At 35.7% G+C, this 18,418-nt stretch overlaps 1 protein-coding gene across 6 annotated transcripts in view; it reads right to left on the bottom strand.

The window, feature by feature from the left end:
- Positions 1-18,418, bottom strand: part of CDH12 (cadherin 12) — a 936,971-nt gene that overhangs the window by 7,577 nt on the left and 910,976 nt on the right. For all 6 annotated transcript variants that reach the window (XM_070587153.1, XM_070587154.1, XM_070587157.1 and 3 more), the window contains 2 exons: positions 4,079-4,200; positions 357-474 (listed from right to left, as the gene is read on the bottom strand). In XM_070587153.1, coding sequence (XP_070443254.1) covers positions 357-474; positions 4,079-4,200 — 240 coding nt within the window. The remainder of the gene's footprint in view (positions 1-356; positions 475-4,078; positions 4,201-18,418) is intronic.

Raw genomic sequence — 18,418 nt, 5'->3', positions numbered from 1 at the left:
TTATTCAAATAAGACAGGTACTAGGAAGTTACCTATTCGTATGTACACATAATGTGCATGTGGAACAATTGATATATTTAAAACATGAAAAGCATTCAATTTCCCAGATAGCCTATTGTTTGCTTGACTCATTAAGGAACTGTCCACATTATAAACGGAAGTAATTTGCCTCGTTAGATACAGTCTATACAGGTTAAACATTTCACTTACTGCTAGCTATAGAATTTTGTATTTCACATATATGGATTTCCATATTTTATGAACTTCAGTGCTTTCAGGATAGCATTGATGTCCACCTTTGTGTCTTTTTACAAAGTTACACGATAAGAGGTAAATTTTCATGTGGTTAAACTTACTTCTGAAGTCACGGACTGTAAAATTTGGTTTGATGGCAGCTTCAGGCGATAATCTAAAGGAGAATTGCTGCCCAGCGGGTGAAAGATCTCGGTCTGCGGCGCTGACTATCTGAATTATCTGAAACAAAGTCGAGATGAAACTTGAAGTCAGCCATCAGTTTCATAGGGAACATTGTAGACCAAGCTAATAAGTTTATTTAACGAAGCATGCAAGAAGACAGAAATGATGTTTTTAGGATTCATATCAGTGGGCCAATTATTTACACATAATTTTTATAAACAAATATATAAACAGTTACACTTAATAATGGCAAGTATGTTTATAGGGTATGGATTGATTCCAAGTCAATATTTGCATAACTAAAAGACTTAACAGCATTGAAAATTCTCACTAATAAGCAAAATTAAAATATACTTGCTTGCATTTTACATTAGATGAAATAAATGCTTTCTAACCTAAATATGAAAATGCTTACTGGAAACAAAATCTCTGATTATTTAAAAGCCTTTATAATAGCAAAATTTTAGTATACCTATGTTTGTGAGAATGAATTTTATTTTCACAAATAAATAAAATGATGAAAAAGAGAGATACAAAGGATGCATATCTGTCTCTGTTGTTATTTTTTTTTCTCCCAATGGGTAAGAATACAAAGCTTGTTTTTATAAAGTTTTCTAAAGAAGTAAATGCTATCAACCCTGTTTCAAAATTTTCCCTAATTTGCTCCAGGTTGTGTATCTAGTAGACAAAATTCTGATACTTCACTAAGATTTCCTTAAGAATTTGGAAATTAAAAATAACTTCTGAGAGCCAAACTATGAAACTGATCATTCACTATGTAGATAAGCAAATCAGAACGGCTTTGAGGCGTTTGCTTATTAACATATCCGATGGTTTTGCATCAGGAAGGATTTCAGGAAAGGAGTGTGGAAGAAGGTGAGCTCAGTGTGCTGGTCAGGTGACCACTCTCTTAGACTAAATTTGAATTTGCCAAAGAAAGATCTTACATTTCATTACTATACCCTGGTCCCAGTGGGCAAAACAGGCATCATGTGACCTTTGATTGATGTAACTAAACGTTTGATTAATTTACTACTACTTGTTTTGATTCCATGGTTAAAACTCAATCTATGACTATGATTTTCCCATATGGCTGTGTTTATGAGTACACACACACACTCTCACATACAAACATACTGGGACTTCGAGTCTCTGGTGCAGTATTAGAAATCTGTAACTTGACAAATTGGTCTTCTAATGAGAATTGCTGTTCCCTGCTTCAGTGCAAATCAGTCACATAGGATCTATTTACCCTTTAGAATTGTCATGGATGAGACTTTTGTTATTCAACATCAAAGGCCAGATCATGGAATGTGGCAATTTAGTCAAAGAATGACCATATAGGCCCTGTAAAACTTTACCTTTCTTTCACATAAACCTGTATGCTCAGATCACTATATCTCATCCATAAAATTTCTGTAAATTTTCGGAAGGGTTGCTTTGTCAAGTTTTGTTTTGATTTGCCTTTAACTACTATCAACTAGCATAGTCATTTACTAAATTAAAGGTATTTAACATCAAAACATATCAAGAATATAACTTTAGAATGAAGAAACATCCTTTAAAACAGCATACAGAAATGAAAATTTCTGTGTAAACTGGCACTTATCTGGAATTGACACTTGGAAGTCATTGCCCTAAGGAAAACAATTCCCATACTTCACTGATTCACCATATAAATCATTATTAATTTACATAGCATCATCTTTCTCTCTTTCCTCTTTCTTCTTTAGATAGATACATGATAAGTAGGTAGATAGATAGGTAGGCAGATAGATAACACTTATATACATATATGTTCAATTATAGTCCAAAAGAGATAAATAGATTATATGCATGTTCTTAGACAAGGCACAGAATGGCTGGGGACAAAGGCAGAAAATCCTCATATACTACACTCCCTGAAAACTCAAGAGACATTTCAATGTTATGCTTTGTACATAGATGTCGTCCAGTAGGACACCAAAAGCCCAACAGATATTTATTAGACAAAGAATCTCCAAGGTCCCCACAGATTCCTCACCTCATTGTCCAGATATAACAAAATCAAGTTATCTCTAGTAACTTCTACTATTCCTAAAGGTTTAAACTTTAATCTACTAGACAAATATAGAAGCATTAAATGGAGTTCTGTTTCCAAAAGGCTTTCATTTAGTGCATTACAAGATTGTAATTGATATGAAATAATGTCCCTAAAACCCAAAAAATAAAAGATTGGCTTTTGGGGGTGTTGTGGACGGATCTGGAAAGTGGACAATAGCTAGGTTGTGGAATTTTGGTAAAACTCTTATAATTTTCCAAATAACCAAATCAGGTTGCTTATTTGTGTAAACATTTATGCAGCATCTACTATTTCAGACACTAAAGGAGGCACTGGGTTCATCGCATATAAATTGTTGTTACATTTAAGGTGGTAAAACACTAAAACTTTGTTTAAATGCATTCCTGTGTCTATTCAAAATTAAGAATGAAAATTTATCACTTTGGAAAATATGACTAAATAAGTCATATTCTAATAAAATTAATACTTTCTCCAAATTATCAAAATAGCTATCAAAATGCCACATACAGCTATTGAGCCCTTAAATGGAGCTAGTGTGAATGAGAACACTGATTTATTGATTTTTAATTTAATTTTAATTTAATAGCTATGTGGCTAGTGGACATCACAAGATTAGAACTATGGGATGAATGTTCCACAGAGTAGTAGAAAACGTTTGAATTGAAACAAATACTAAAGATCAAAGAATGACCTTTCCAAATAAAGATACCATTTCAAATATTAAGATTTTTTCAAATAAGAATTAAAACTTCAAATTTCCTTAAATGAGTAGATATGCTATTTAAAGGTGATTGAAATGTACAGCAAACCAAAGCATACTGACATATTTTTCCTTTGGAAACTAGATGCAGAATATTGGATTAGTCATATTTTTATTTCATGACACACTCTCATCATTTACTCATGCCTGATTCCTACTATATTATATTATATTATACTATACTATTCATTCATTTATAACAGCGTAGAAAAAAACTGGCTACCCACCACTGCCCACATAATATCTATGATTTTGACAGTAACTTTCCTTAACTATGTGGTCTCCCATCATGACATCTCCCCACTAGAACCTCCCCTTAGCAATGCTAACTAAACAAGGAAAATGTAATCCAGATATTTTGAATAACCTGGATGTTCTTTCAGGGCCACCATAGAAAAAAGCTTTATATTTTTCATTGACTTAAAAGTTTTTCTGTACCCCTTCATAAAAGCATGTGTACAAAGCAAGAAATACTCTAGAAGAATGCTCTCTAAAATTGTTTGCTGAGTGGGTTTATAGTCACAAGTTCATTAGAAATTCCACAGTAAAGAGTGGAAAACAGCAGAATCTGCAATTTTAGACTTTTTAGTTACACAAGGAATATTCTCTAGGCCATCATCACTTTATCTCCTATGGTATTACTTCTATATCCATCTATGTACTATTAATTTACAAGAGTTTATTAACTCTTATAGTTTCTTTTATGAAGACATATAATCCAGAAAAATAATATATATATTTTAGTATATTATATATTATATATATATGGTCTCATAACCGAAAACACATGCAGATAGTGGGTCTTTTCCCACTCTTAATTAACAATATTGATAAGATACCTGTCCTGGTTTGGCATTTTCACACACAGCTGTCTCATATGGCACAGATATTTCTGGAGGAAATTCATTGACGTCTAGCACATTAATCAATATGTTGACTTTGCTAGTTAATAATGGATTACCTGTTGAAAACATAAAAAGAGAAAAGACAATTACAAAACCTGATCAGTTATTGCTTTTATATTAAAAAGTCTTAAAACTTTTTAAAAATCAGCTTTTATGTAGAATCCAAACGATCCTTTCTTTGCGGCAAACTCAGAGGTGTTGCGTCAAATATAAACGACAAAGGATGAATAAGTGTGGCATCAGTGTTTCCCTGTCAGAACACAAGCGGGGCACTAGCCCAGCATTTATCTCTGAAAATCGTCAGCAAAGTTAAGGTCAACCATTTAGCTGGCATTTTATCACTGTGTAGCCATCATACCAGGGTTAGTTTACAGAAACAATCTTCACCAAGGGTGACATTTTTCACTGGATAAAACATGTTTTTCTATGTTGTGTCCATATCTAAAATTTTATTGGGGAGAATCATCTGCACATTTAAACAACTTTCTCAAAATGATTCCTCCTAAAAAGAAAGATGATAAATTACAAGGAGAATGAAAGAGAGAGGGCTTTTCATAAATGGAAATTAAAAAAACAGATTTAAGAAAGTAGAAGAGATAGGTTATGGAAAGCTAGAATACACCCTGAAATTACTTGATGGTGATAAGAAAGGAAAAATAAACAAGGCTTGCTTTCTACAGTATCAAAAGGAATGCTGATTTGAAAAAAAACGTATCTGACAAAATCCTATCATAAGTTTTAGCCTCAGCTATCCCAAATTGTTGAAGGAATCTTGCTCAGAGTCACACAACTAGAGGAATGGGGAGTTAAGTTTCACACCCAGGACTATGGAAAGCCAAATACCATGTTCATTCCACCACGTCTTCTCTATTAGTTGGTTTATGCATTAAACTCCTCATGCCTGCAGTGCCACTGAAGGTTGTTAATATTTGTATTTTAGATCTCTATCTGGATTCTTTGAAAGAATGCATACAAAATCTTACCCCATGAATGATTCTACCAAGTCTAGAATACCCTGTTGTACTAAAATTTATTAAAAAATAAACAGCACTGTAAGCAGTCGCTTAAGAGATGTCACATAATCACATATGACACATTGTGTACCAGGACAGACATTGACACATGGTATATTTTTTAATATGGGAGGGGTTTATAGAAGGTGTGTGAGTAATCTTGGAGAAGTATGCAGAAAACACCTGCTATGAAAAATTAATACTGGTCACAAGGCATTATGTTATTTGATAGAAAAGGAGTTTTCACAAGTTATTTAACCTTTCTCCAACTCAGTTTTTTCATATGAAACACACGATATTAACAGACTCTAATCCATAGGTTTGTTGTATTAAATGAAATGACGGTTACAAAATGTTAGGTCACTTTTAGTAAATTATCATTACTCTTATTACCACTTGCACTTTGTGGAGATTATCTAGCTTGCTTCTGTTATTGGTATTAATTACTCATACAGCATAAAATGTAGATAAAATACAACAATTTGGTTAAACTAGGTTCACTTTTCTAAACAAACTGGAAATTATCAAAAATAACAACAAAAATTAATGCCTAATATTTTATAATGCTTACAATGTATCTATATTCTAAGACGCATTATGTAGATTAACTCATTTAGGGTTCACAGAAACTCTGATATAGACACTATTGTTATTCCCAACAATAGAGAATTAATTCATATTAGACAGAGAAGCTTTGTAAACGCACGTGAATAACTTAACCTATTAAACTTCTGTACAACATAAAAATCAGTTTCTGCTTTCTATTTTACTTAGCACATAAGGTACAAGTCCCAAGGCCATATGAAAAGAATTTTGTTTTTATTTCTCCAGAATTTCAGTTTTATCTTATTAAATTAGTGTGAGGATGGGATGTCTTCCAAAGGAGATGAGACTTCTCCCACAATTATATTCACAATACAGATTTACCTTCATAATGTATAAATACATTATTAAAATTAATTTAAGCCAATTTTTTACATGTAAGAAATTCCCTTATGGTAGTTTTAAATTACTTATCCTCCTGCAACATCTATTTCAACAACTGTTCCAATGAGTAATAGGTCACAAAAACTAACCACTATTGCAACATCTTATTATTAAAAGTGTTTCTCAAAGGTATGCTTCGGTATTTTAGCTAAGAAAAATATTTGTTGTGTGAGATTTTCCCGTGCACCATAGGATTTGCAGAATTACTGAAAATTAAATGCTATTAGTCATCATCTTGGCAATTATAAAATAAATTCCCAAACAAAGATAGAGGAAAAACTATAACAATATCAGAAACAGCATGTTCTTGTTGTCAAAAATGAGTGATAAGCTTATGGGTTTCGTTATATTGTTCTCTCTTCTATTGTATATGTGTAAAACTTTTCATAATTAAAGGTTTAAGAATGTCACCTTGTGTTTTTAAATGCCAGCTAGGGAAATAGTAACATCTCTGTTCAAGAGCTACGGTACTCAAGTAAGCACTGAACTTTTCACAAAAGAATAAAATTCATTAGAGTAATACAGAGTTTTTTTCATTTATGTATATAATTCACTAAATTATGTGAAAAAGTAATGATCTATTTCTTTTCTGATTTATCTAATCTTTATTTGGGACAGCAATAGTGAAATTTGTTTAACCTTGATTCAGCATAAGCGTTATTATACACCTTTTGCCATGTAGTTATCACTGACTACTTAGAAAGCAAATTCATATATGAACTTAGTAAGTATTAAATAACAAAAATCTTACACAATTAATTGCTGTTTGTAGTATTCAAACCATTTAAACTCCAGTTTTCATTGATCCATGTTGCTTATATTTAATAACCAGCTTATTAAGGGCTCATATAAGATAATAAAGAAGTAATTCTATTTTTATCCCTCATGCCTTCAAAAATGTTTGTTAGATCTTCTTTTCCTATCCCTTGTTAATATCTGAGGTAGCTCCCTAGCTTTCTGAGTCAATTTGAGTTAGAACTGCCTTATTATTAGCATTTTAAAGTATAGGTTGAACTAAGAAATATAAGGTAAATCCCAAATTATGAAAATCAGGAATGAAGGAGAAATCATCACTCTTTATCAAAATGAATTAAAATATTATGAGATAATATTGTAAATTACTTTATGCCAAAAATGTAGTCCACATAGATGAGCTGGACAAATTCCTAGAAAGACACAAATTACCAAAGACGATCTCAAAAAGAAATAGAAAGTCTTAATAGACCCAAAACAAGTGAAGAAAATGAAACTGTAATTAAAAATCTCCCCACCAAGAAAAATTCATACCCACGTGGTTTCACTGGGGAGTTCTATCAAGTAAAGACCACATCATATCAAGTCTTCACAAAGTCTTTCAGAAAATAGAGGAGGAAATATTTACCAACTCATTCTACTTATCCTGATAACAAAGCCAATCAAAAACATCACAGGAAAACAAAAGCAAGAACTGATATTGCTCAGGAACACAGACGCAAAAATTCTTTAACACAATATTAGTAAATCAATTTCAGAAGTATATTACAAAGCTAACACACAATGACCAAATGACATTTATTCTAGAGGTGCAAGTTTAATGTCCAAGAATAATCAATGTAATGCAACATATTAATAGAAGAAAGAACAAACAAATCACATGGCTATCTCAATAGACTCAGAATTAGCAATTGACAAAATCCTACATCCATTCATGATAAAAAAAAAAAAAAGCTTCAACAAATAATGAATAGAAGGAATCGAAGGCAACATTTTCAAGCTGCCATAGTCCATATACAAGAAATCTATAGCTAACATCATACTCAATGGTGAAAGACTCAATGTTTTCTCTTTAGTAATAGGCACAGAGCAAGAACGTACAGTCTTCTGCTCTTGCCACTTACATTCAACATCATTCTTGAGGATTTATTCAGTGCAATGAAATGAAAATAATTTTTTTAAAAAAGTATCTAGATTGGAAAGAAAGAAACTGTATCTCTTCAAAAATATGACCCTGTAAGTAGGAAGTTCTAAAAAATCCACAAAGAATCAAACAGATATAATAAAGGAGTACATCAAGGCCATGGGATAAGACAAGAATATGAAAAATAGCAATTGCATACTTAATATACTAGCAAAGAACAAACTTAAAACGAAACCGAGAAAAATGATTCAATTCACAATAAAATGAAAGGTAAGAAAATGTTATGGGGGCCGGCCCCATGGCTGAATGGTTAAGTTTGCATGTTCTGCTGCGGTAGTCTAGGGTTTCACTGGTTCGGATCCTGGGCGCAGACATGGTACCGCTCATCAGGCCATGTTGAGGCGGCATCCCACATGCCACAACTAGAAGAACCCACAACTAAAAATATACAACTATGTGCTGGGGGATTTGTGGAGAAAATAAAGCAGGAGAAAAAAAAAGAAAATATTTATGAATAAATTTAGCAAAATAAATGCAAGACTTGTAAACTGAAATTCACAAATCATTGCTCAAAGAAATAAAATAGATTGATTGCTGATGGAAAGGATTACTAGTGGAAATATAAAATTATATAGTCACTCTGGAAAATAGGTTGCAACTTTTTAAAAATAGTAAACATGATCTTATAACCCTTCAATTCCCCTTCGAAGTGTCTATCCAAGAGAATAAAATAAATGTCCACACAAAAACCTGTACATATATGTACATGGGCGTATTATTTGTATAGTCCAAAAACTGGAAACAATTCAGATGTCTACCTTTGGGTTAACACTTAAACATTATGTGGAAATATTCATACAATAAAAATTTCTTCAACAATGAAAAGGAACAAAATACTGACATGCTACAACACCATGAATGAACCTCAAATATATTATGCTTTCTTGATGAGAAAAGAAGACTGACATTGCTCCTTAATTGGAGCTTGATTAGCTGCAGAAAGAAAAGGTTTCAGTGTCTTTGGGTTTCTGAAGTCCAAGAGCCTTCAGAAGATTCTAGCCCCCAGCTGTTAAGTCTTCCAGACTTCCTGGAGCAGATATTAAGGCATTCCTTTCAAATGAACCCTTTTAGAATTCCTGACTCAGAAATTCTTTGATAATTCGTTATGCAGTAATAGATAACTAATCCTGGTAATAAAAAATATTAAAATATATATTAAAATGAAAGAAGGATTTTCACTAGGGGTTGTAGCTGGGATGGACCATGCAGTGCCCAATGGCAGTAGCCACAATGGGAAAAGCAGGCCCCCCTCCCAGTGGCCATGCAGAAACTTTGCCCCAGTGGCCTGTCGCTGGGGGTTGAGCTGCCACTTTATTTACTAAGGGAAGGCGCCCCAGGTCTGGAGATACTTCCAATAAGGCTTCTGCTTCCATGGAGATCAATGCAGCTATCAGTACCCACAGCCCCACAGCCACCTAGAGTGGAGTTGCCACCATGCAGAGCCACATGTCATCCTGCTCTGACCCACAGGGATTCCCAGCCCACCTACCTTCCCTCTGTGGCTGTAGCTTGGGGTGGGCCACGGTCTGCTGGGGCATGGAGCCTAGCCTAGAGGAGTTGGCCAGCAAGGCTGAGGAGGTTGGTGGCAGTTCCTGGAAGTCCCTGTCTCCATCAAATGCTGAGCAGGTTCACAGCTACACCCAGGAGTCTCAGCCCAAGTCAGACCCTGCCCAGGAGATTGTGGCCCCACTTCAGAGCCTGGACCTTGAGACGGAGCAGGACAGTCAGGATGTCATGTGTGGCATGTGCATGGACAAGATGTGGGATAAGCCAGTGGCTGAGAGAATCTTTAGCATCCGGTCCAACTAAACCTGTGCCCACTGCCTGGGCTGCCTGTGCACATGGTCAGAAAAGCCAACAGAATGTCTTGTTAGATGTAATCAAGGCCTGTCCCCCATGCTGTGTCCATTCCAGCTACATCTTCTCCCACAAATTAGCAACGGGGCTGAGAAGGAGCAACTCATCAAGAACTTCAAGGCTCAGAGCAGCCAGATTCCATGCCATTTCTTCATGAGGGAGAATGGCTGCTGTCCTTTCAAGTCGCACTCCATTTACCTCCACCAGCTCCCAGCTCAAGGCCCTGAGCTCTGGTCCTGCCTGGCCTGAGAGTGTGCAGCTGGCCTCTGGGAGTGAGGTGCTGGGCACGACAGTGTTTCTAGAGGGCACCAAATCAGAGGACAAAGTGATCTTCATGGACTGTGCCCTGACCATGGCCTTCAGGGGTTCAGAATTCTGAGTGGATCCCAACAATTCTTACCACGGCCTCCTGTGACCAGGATCAATGTGTGGGGGAGGAGGCTGAGGGGCGGGAGTGTTCGGTGGTAGGTCTTTTCCCTTTTCTGGCTTGATGGGAGATGAAAGTAGGAAGCCTTCCACCCTCATGGAGAAGTGACATAGCTGGGGAACATGGAGCGAGTGGGAGGACTCTTGGGGAAGAGGAAGGGTTCTCACCCTCTTGTCAGGGCCTTGGGTTTTGACTTTGCTCTTTTGTAGAAGGATTCTGAAAGAAAACCAATAAAATGCACCTAAGGCATCAAAAAAAAAAAAGGAAGGAAGACTGGTGTTTCTCCCTGAGTTGATGCTTTTTTAGCTGGAATCATCTGAAGTTTCATTTATTCATATATCTGGTGCTTGGTGCTGGCGGTTTGCTAGAAGCCTAGCTGGAGGTATAGACGAGAACACTCCTGCATGGTCCCTTTGTGTAGACTAAGCTTCCTCACAGCATGGTGGGTAAAGTTCAAAGGCAAGAATTCAAGAATGAGAGAAATCCAGACAAACTGTTGCCTTTATGACCTAACCCAGTCACATAGGAATACATCTCCTCTTTGTTAGTCAAGGCAGTCACCAGCCTATTTCCAGTATAAGGGACGGGAAGATAGACTCCACTTCTTGACAGAAGGAATGTCAACCTCATTGTCAGAAGAACATGTAGGATGGGATAGATAAAAAGGTGTGGTTATCTTTGGAACTTATAACCAGAGATCTCTTTTACAAATGGGTTCTCTAGTATACAACATTATAAACCTTTGATAAATACTAAAAACAACGAAATTTTAAATCTGAAAATTTTTAAACTTATTGTTCTCATGTCATCCTTCTTGGTGCTAAGGGGTTTCATGGGCTCAAAGAGGAGTCACTGGCTTTATCTGCAGTTCTCTTTATGTAGTATATCAGGATTCCACATAAGATTTCATTTGATAGAGTGTCCTGTGGATCTACAAAGTTTGATATTTACAGATCTATAAATACTCGTTTATAGGTGAGAAAACTTTGGCATAATCTTGCCCCGTAATTTGTGTCAGAGCCAAGACTGGAATCCAAGTCTCTTTACTATACTTTTCACTGCCTAGGATATACATCAACTAACTCAAAGAGCAAGAAGACACTTCCTGAGATCTGCCCATGTAAATGATGATCACTGACTTTCAATGAGTCACGCTTACACTGCCATCTAGCCATCAAGCTGAGCAGAAGCCCAGTTTACATTAGAGGGTCAAGGTAGTGTGTGCGTTTTTTTTTTAATTATATATTAAATGCTCAATAAATACTGGCCAAATGATAGAACGTTTTCAAGAACCAAATGAGAAGTGTAATTGAAGTGTTTTGAAAACAGTGAAGTACTAACAAACACCAGGTTCTTAGTACGTTAAAATACACCGGAGCTATTAGGCTTCCTTATTTAAAAATGACTGCTTTTGAATAACTATAGGAGTATTCAACTTTGTGAATGCGTACTAAATTGCAACTACGATAACTTCAAGAATGGAATCTTAGCTTTTTATGCCAAAAAAAGTGAATGATAGTGCAAACTGATCAAGATATAGTGAATAAATAACACAGGATTTCTTTGTCTTTTCTCTTTAAATCAGTTCACTTTTAAATTACAAGTTAAGATAAACCATATCTAACAGTAGTTCTGTTCAGTCACAGTAGTATGATCTGTAGGTAGACTGAGAAATCCATAAAGAGGATTTAATTATTAGTATATAACTATGCTAAAGTCAAAGATTGCCTTCAATGCTGCTGGTGACAAAATCTGATCTCCAAAGAAAAAGAAATCTTTAAAAATACTACCAATCAATTTATGTTTCCAATGAAAACAGTAGGGGAAACCTATCACTGATTTCAAATATTTGCAATAACATATAGCCTTAGGCATTCTTAGTTCTTCGAGAGCAGGAGCTGTCATATTCATCTTTAAACCTCCAGAGATTAACACAGTGCCTAGTACATGTTAGCAATTTTAATACCAGTGAATAAATATACTTTCAAAAATAGACTGAATGGAAAAGCAAAGGTGGAATAGACACAGCTGATATCACAGGAAACTTGGTGGATCATTACCCACTGACATGAGAGTCAACATATTTTCTTTGAATTCACCCATGGTCACCAAGACAACTTTAGATGCCATTTCACTTTATGGTAAGCAATCTATAATTTAAAAAATTCTTCTCAAGTGACTTCCTTTAACATAATCACAGCAAGATTAAATAAGTATTTTGATGGCAGGTAAAAATCCATTATTGATTTAATTAAAAAAGATGGGATTTGGGACCAGCCCAGCAGCATAATGGTTATGTTCACACATGTTGCTTCTGTGGCCTGAGATTCGTGGGTTCGGATCCTGAGGGCAGACCTACACACCACTCATCAAGCCATGCTGAGGTGGCGTCCCACATACAAAATAGAGGAAGATCGGCACAGATATTAGCTCAGGGAAAATCTTCCTCAAGCAAAAAGAGGAAGATTAGTCACCAATGTTGGCTCATGGCCAATCTTCCTCACCCCTCCCCGAAAAAAGAGGTGATTTTTATATAAGTAAATGATAGATGTCAGTCAGTAAACAATCAAATTTCTGAAAAAATATAATAAGCTATTAATATTCTATGATTATACTTTATTTTCTATTCATTATAATCAACTGTCACAGAAGCAATGAGAATATAATGCACAAAATTCAAAGCTATGTTTTATCCACTACTCTTTCCTTTCCCCTACACTCTTCATCAAATTAGTTGACTAAAATGTTGTTTCTATCACTTAAATATCTCTCTGTCACTTCTACTCATTAGAAGTTTGTTCTCTCATCTTTCTGTTTGTCTCTTTGCCTATCCATTAAATGGTTTAAGTGCACATCATTGACCCACTTCTCTTCTCATCTTTCATACTCACATACTTATTATAATCTATATGTAGATTAATCCCAAATTTACTTATCAAACCTAAATCCCTCTCCTGATTTCTTGATCAGTATACACAATGACTACGTGACTACTTGTATAAGTCTCCAGAATATCAGATTCAACCTGTTCAAAACTGAAGGCAGAATTTTTGCCCACTACCACTGTTTCTATTTCTCTATTTTCTACCTGAGTTTATGGTACCACCAGCCTCCCTGCTGTCTATCTAGAAACCTGTCCATTAAGGGTGACTCCTCATTCATGTCATTCCCACATCCAATCAATATCAATTCTCATAATTTTCACCTATAAACTTTCTCTCAAATATCCTCATTTCTTTTCATCATCCCCGCCACTACTCTCTAAATCATCAGAGTTTATTTCTTAGATTACTGCAAAATTTTTCTACCGTTGTCCAGCCTGTTTTCTTCTAACTGTTTCATAATTCTGCAGCTAGCATATATTTTCAAAAATACTAGTCAAATCTAGTTCTGTCTTTGATTATCTCTCTCCAATGATAACCTATTTACCGCAGGATAAAACCAAAACCTCATAATATGCTGGGAAAAAAAACAACATATTTCTCTTTATTATTGCGAGAGGATGAGTAGGAAGAGATAAGAATGGAAAGAGAAAGACAGACAGACAGACAAAGACAGACCGACACAGAGATACAGAGAATGAGAGAGACAGAGAGACGAGTTTAGCCCTTTATTCACCCTTAATTTCTATTTTCTCTTATTTTGAAAAGCTTCATATTCCTTTGTGCATCTTGGGCTTTCTCCCACTCCTAGAGGTTGGCATGTTCCATTTCCATCACCTACAACACTTTTTTACTCTCCTTTATGTTCTTGTGGAGGATTTTCATCATATCTTTCCGTGTGCTCCCATAAGGCCCTGTTTCTTTGCTTAGTTTCTGTGTTAACATTATAGCATGGTACTATTTTTTTTCAAATGTACATCATTATATTTCAATTTCTGTGTAGATTACATCATGTTCACCATCCAGAGACTAATTATAATCCACTACTATACACGTGTCTAATCACCCCTTTTGTGCTCCTCCTGCCCCACTTCCCCTCTGGTAACCACCAATCCAATCTGTCTCTATGTGATTGTTCATTGTTCTTTTTATCTTCCATTTATGAGTGAGATCATACGGTATTTGACTTTCTCCCTCTGACTTATTTCACTTAGCATAATACCCACAAGCTCCATCCATGTTGTCACAAATGGCCAGATAGCATTGTTTTATGGTGACTGAGTAGTATTCTATTGTGTATATGTACCACATCTTCTTTATCCATTTGTCCTCTGATAAGCACCTAGGTTACTTCCAAGTCTTGGCTTTTGTGAATAATGCTGCAATGAAAATAGGGGCGCATGTATCTTTAAGCATTCATATTTTCATGTTCTTTGGATAAATACCCAGCAGTGGAATAGCTGGATCATACGGTAGTTCTATTCCTAATTTTCTGAGGAAACGCCATACTGTTTTCCATAGTGGCCGCACCAGTTTGCACTCCCACCAGCAGTGTACGAGGGTTCCCTTCTCTCTACATCCTAACCAACACTTGTTGTTTCCTGTCTCGTTAATTATAGCCATTGAGACGGGAGTGAGGTGATGTCTCACTGTAGTTTTGATTTGCATTTCCCTAAAGTTAGTGACACTGAACATCTTTTCCTGTGCCTGTTTGCCATCCATTTGTTTAGTTTTTCTATTGTTTCCCTTGCCCAGTCAGACAGGGTACTTGAAAATATGCTGCTAAGACTGATATTGAAGAGTGTACTGTCTATGTTTTCTTCTAGAATTTTTATGGTTTCAGGTCTCACATTCAAGTCTTTAATAAATTTGAGCTAATTTTCATGTATGGTGTAAGATAATGGTCTACTTTCATTCTTTTGCATGTGATTGTCCAGTTTTCCCAACTCCATTTATTGAAGAGACTTTCCTTTCTCTATTGTACGTTCTTGGCTCCTTTGTTGAAAATTAGCTGTCCACAGACATATGGGTTTATTTCTGGATTCTCAATTCTGTTCCATTGATCTGTGTGTCTGCTTTTATGTCAATAACGATAGCATGGTGTTCTTATTGCCAGTTTATCATGTGGAAGCCCATTAGACTATAGCTTCTCTGAGGAAAATATTTTTTCTTTGTAAACTTTATGTCCTGAACATGAAGGATGGTGTTTACCATATACCAAGGAGTAAAGAAATGAATGAGTAGTAAAATATTCCTGTTACATTTACATTCATGATAAATACAAATTTCTTGAAAAAATAATAAATAAAACTTTTGATATAAAATTGTTCACCTAAGATATAACATATATTTCACACAGTGCAAAGCTACTCAATTTACTCATTAATTATGTACATATGCATATGTTTCAGAGAGTGTGATAGACCATGAGCATCAAAGATGTATAAGATGAAGTCCTTGATACTAAGAAGTTTTACTTGAGAGGATCACAATACAAATAGATGAAATACAATATAGTGTATGATGTCAATAAAAAAATATTTTCCATGTAAAAATGTTTCCTATCTTTGAATTCCATTTTTGGCACATTATATTAAAAGGAATTTTCTTTGTATATCTAAATATAAGTTTTTTGTCCAAATTTCAACTTTTAGCTGAAAAGCTCATCATGCAGTTTTAATTTCCTGAGAAAATCAGATACTAATTAAGAAAAACAAATAAGCCTGGCATTATTGTTGTGTATGTGATTTTGATGGAGCAATTATAGTGATTTAAAGTACTCCTAAGCAGTTTGATTATGGTAGTGTACCCATAAGCAGTTGAAAGTTTAAAATAAAATATAAGCTATTACAACACTAATTTGGATTCCATTATATTTACACAGCATATAACGGGGAGAAAGATGGTATCATTTCTAAATTAAGGATTATGGTGGTGTTAATTATTATTATTTCTAGGTATATGATACATTGTAAGGCTTTATACAATTGTGTGAACATTTATAAGGGATTCTCTCTTCAAAGTATTACTCTTACAAGTACTACTGAAATGTTGCCAATATTAGTATAAATCAAACTTACCTTTCTTTAAGAATACAAAATAGTTTCATATAGTTACTTGGGAAAAAGAAAGAAAATTATAAAATTGTAGATAAACTACCTAGACTCATAAATGTAAAGTAAGACATCCATGAAAAGTAAGAGAAAGGCAATTACTTGGGCAGGAGTGAAGAAAAAATGACTTCAATCCAGAATTGAAACCAATGGTTACATTTAGTCCTCAAAAGTGAACTATATTCTTTCTAAATACATGATAATTGATTCCACTGTTCTGTTCCCCAAAATCTATGCTCATCTTTAGGACACTGGAGAGATTGGCATGTTGGTTCCAAAATCAGTGCCCATTAGAATGACCTAGGGAGCTTGTTTAAAAAGGAGATTTCTTGGCAATACTCTCAGAAATTCTGATTCAATATGTTTTGAAAATGACAGGTCCAAGAATCTGTCCTTCGAAAACTGTCCCAGGTGATTCTGAAGCAGGTTATCATAGCCGAGAAGCTGAGGAAGAGTATTACAGAAGAAAGGGCCAACTCAAGCGAGCCTATTCTCAATTAGCGTGCGTAGAAATAATAAGTCCTCTTTGAAAAAAAGACCGGCCAAACTCGGGAGGAATGTCTGCTGCTCAGACACTGCAGAGAATCCAGACTCACCCTTGTCTCTTGATCTTGGTGAGGCTAATCATAGTCACCCAGGCGGATAAATGTAAGGCAGTCAGTGCTGGCTTATAGGAATGCGGGGCCAGAGCATAACTACCTTCCACACTCACTAGAATGGACAAGATGGAGAAGTGATATATGCCTCAGGATGCACGTTAAGCTGGGGCTACACAGTAGAAACAACAGGAATGAGGGTAGGCTCACAAACCCACCTAAAAATCTTTGCAATTTCTCAATGAGGCATTTAAGGCTCTCTTTGACAAAAACTCAGTATTCCTTTCTTTTCTTTTTTTTATTGAGATATAATTGATATATTATATTAGTTTCAGGTGTACAAGATAATGATTTGATATTTGTATATACTGTGAAGTGGTTATCAGAAGCAGGGGGTGAGATGTGGGTGAAAAAGGTGAAGGGGGTCAAAAGGTACAAACTTCCAGCTATAACATAAGTCCTGGGGATGTAATGTAGAACATGGTGACCATAGTGAATAATACTGTATTGTGTATTTGAAAGGAGCTGAGAGTAGATCTCAGTAGATTCCCTTCTGAATGCATTTTCTCTATTTCCCTGTACGCACCCTTGACACACACTGTACCAACCTATCCGCAATGTCTGATCTCATCATGAACTTTGATACCTCTATGCCTTTGCTAAACATGTTTCCTCAACCTAGAATACGCTCCTCACCTCCCTTACAATATTCTTTTCATCTTTCAAAGACTCAACTCAACTCAAATGACAATCCTTTTGTGACATACTATGTTTATTCCTTCCCAAACAATTATTTTAATGATTTTCTTTCTTACAGCACTTTGTTTTTTGGTTGTGTACTTAAGGAATTCAGCCAGATTGTATTTCTCTCAGCATTTTCAGTGCCTAGTGGCCAGCTAATATGGTCTCTAAACTTTCTTCATTTTTAGAGTGACCTGACTGATTGCTAAGAACCACATATGTTAGGGAACCTTCTAATAATCTCCACTCCCAATAATCCCCACTTCCGGATATCCATATGAGTTACCTTCACATAACTCCCTGCCCTTAAGTGTAGTTTGGATCTAGTGACTTGCTTCTGCTGAATAGAATGTGGCAGAAGTGATACCAGGGATGTCAGAAATGGAATCTCATCACTTTTGCAGGGGAGTGGGATTCTAATCAAACACGCCAAATATCATGCCCTCATTGACTTCTCCCACTCCCCTTTCTGGTCTGTCTTCTCCTCTGCTATGGCTGGGGCAGAACCAGCAGCAGGAGATGCAGATCTCGGTGTGGCGAAGGCCACAGCCCATTGCTGGGCATGCTGGCCAGCTTGCTGATACCCTGGGCAATGACATCTTCAATATTTTTTTCTGTTCAGCTCACTGATGACCTTGATGAGCTGGTCGTCGGTCCACCTCAATGCCTATGCCATCCAGGATCTTCTTGATGTCCTTGGC

The sequence above is a fragment of the Equus przewalskii genome, chromosome 20 (genome assembly GCF_037783145.1).
Source record: "Equus przewalskii isolate Varuska chromosome 20, EquPr2, whole genome shotgun sequence".
Lineage (NCBI taxonomy): Eukaryota > Metazoa > Chordata > Mammalia > Perissodactyla > Equidae > Equus > Equus przewalskii.
Note: the sequence above shows the minus strand (reverse complement) of the source record. Positions and strands in the feature narration are given on the sequence as shown.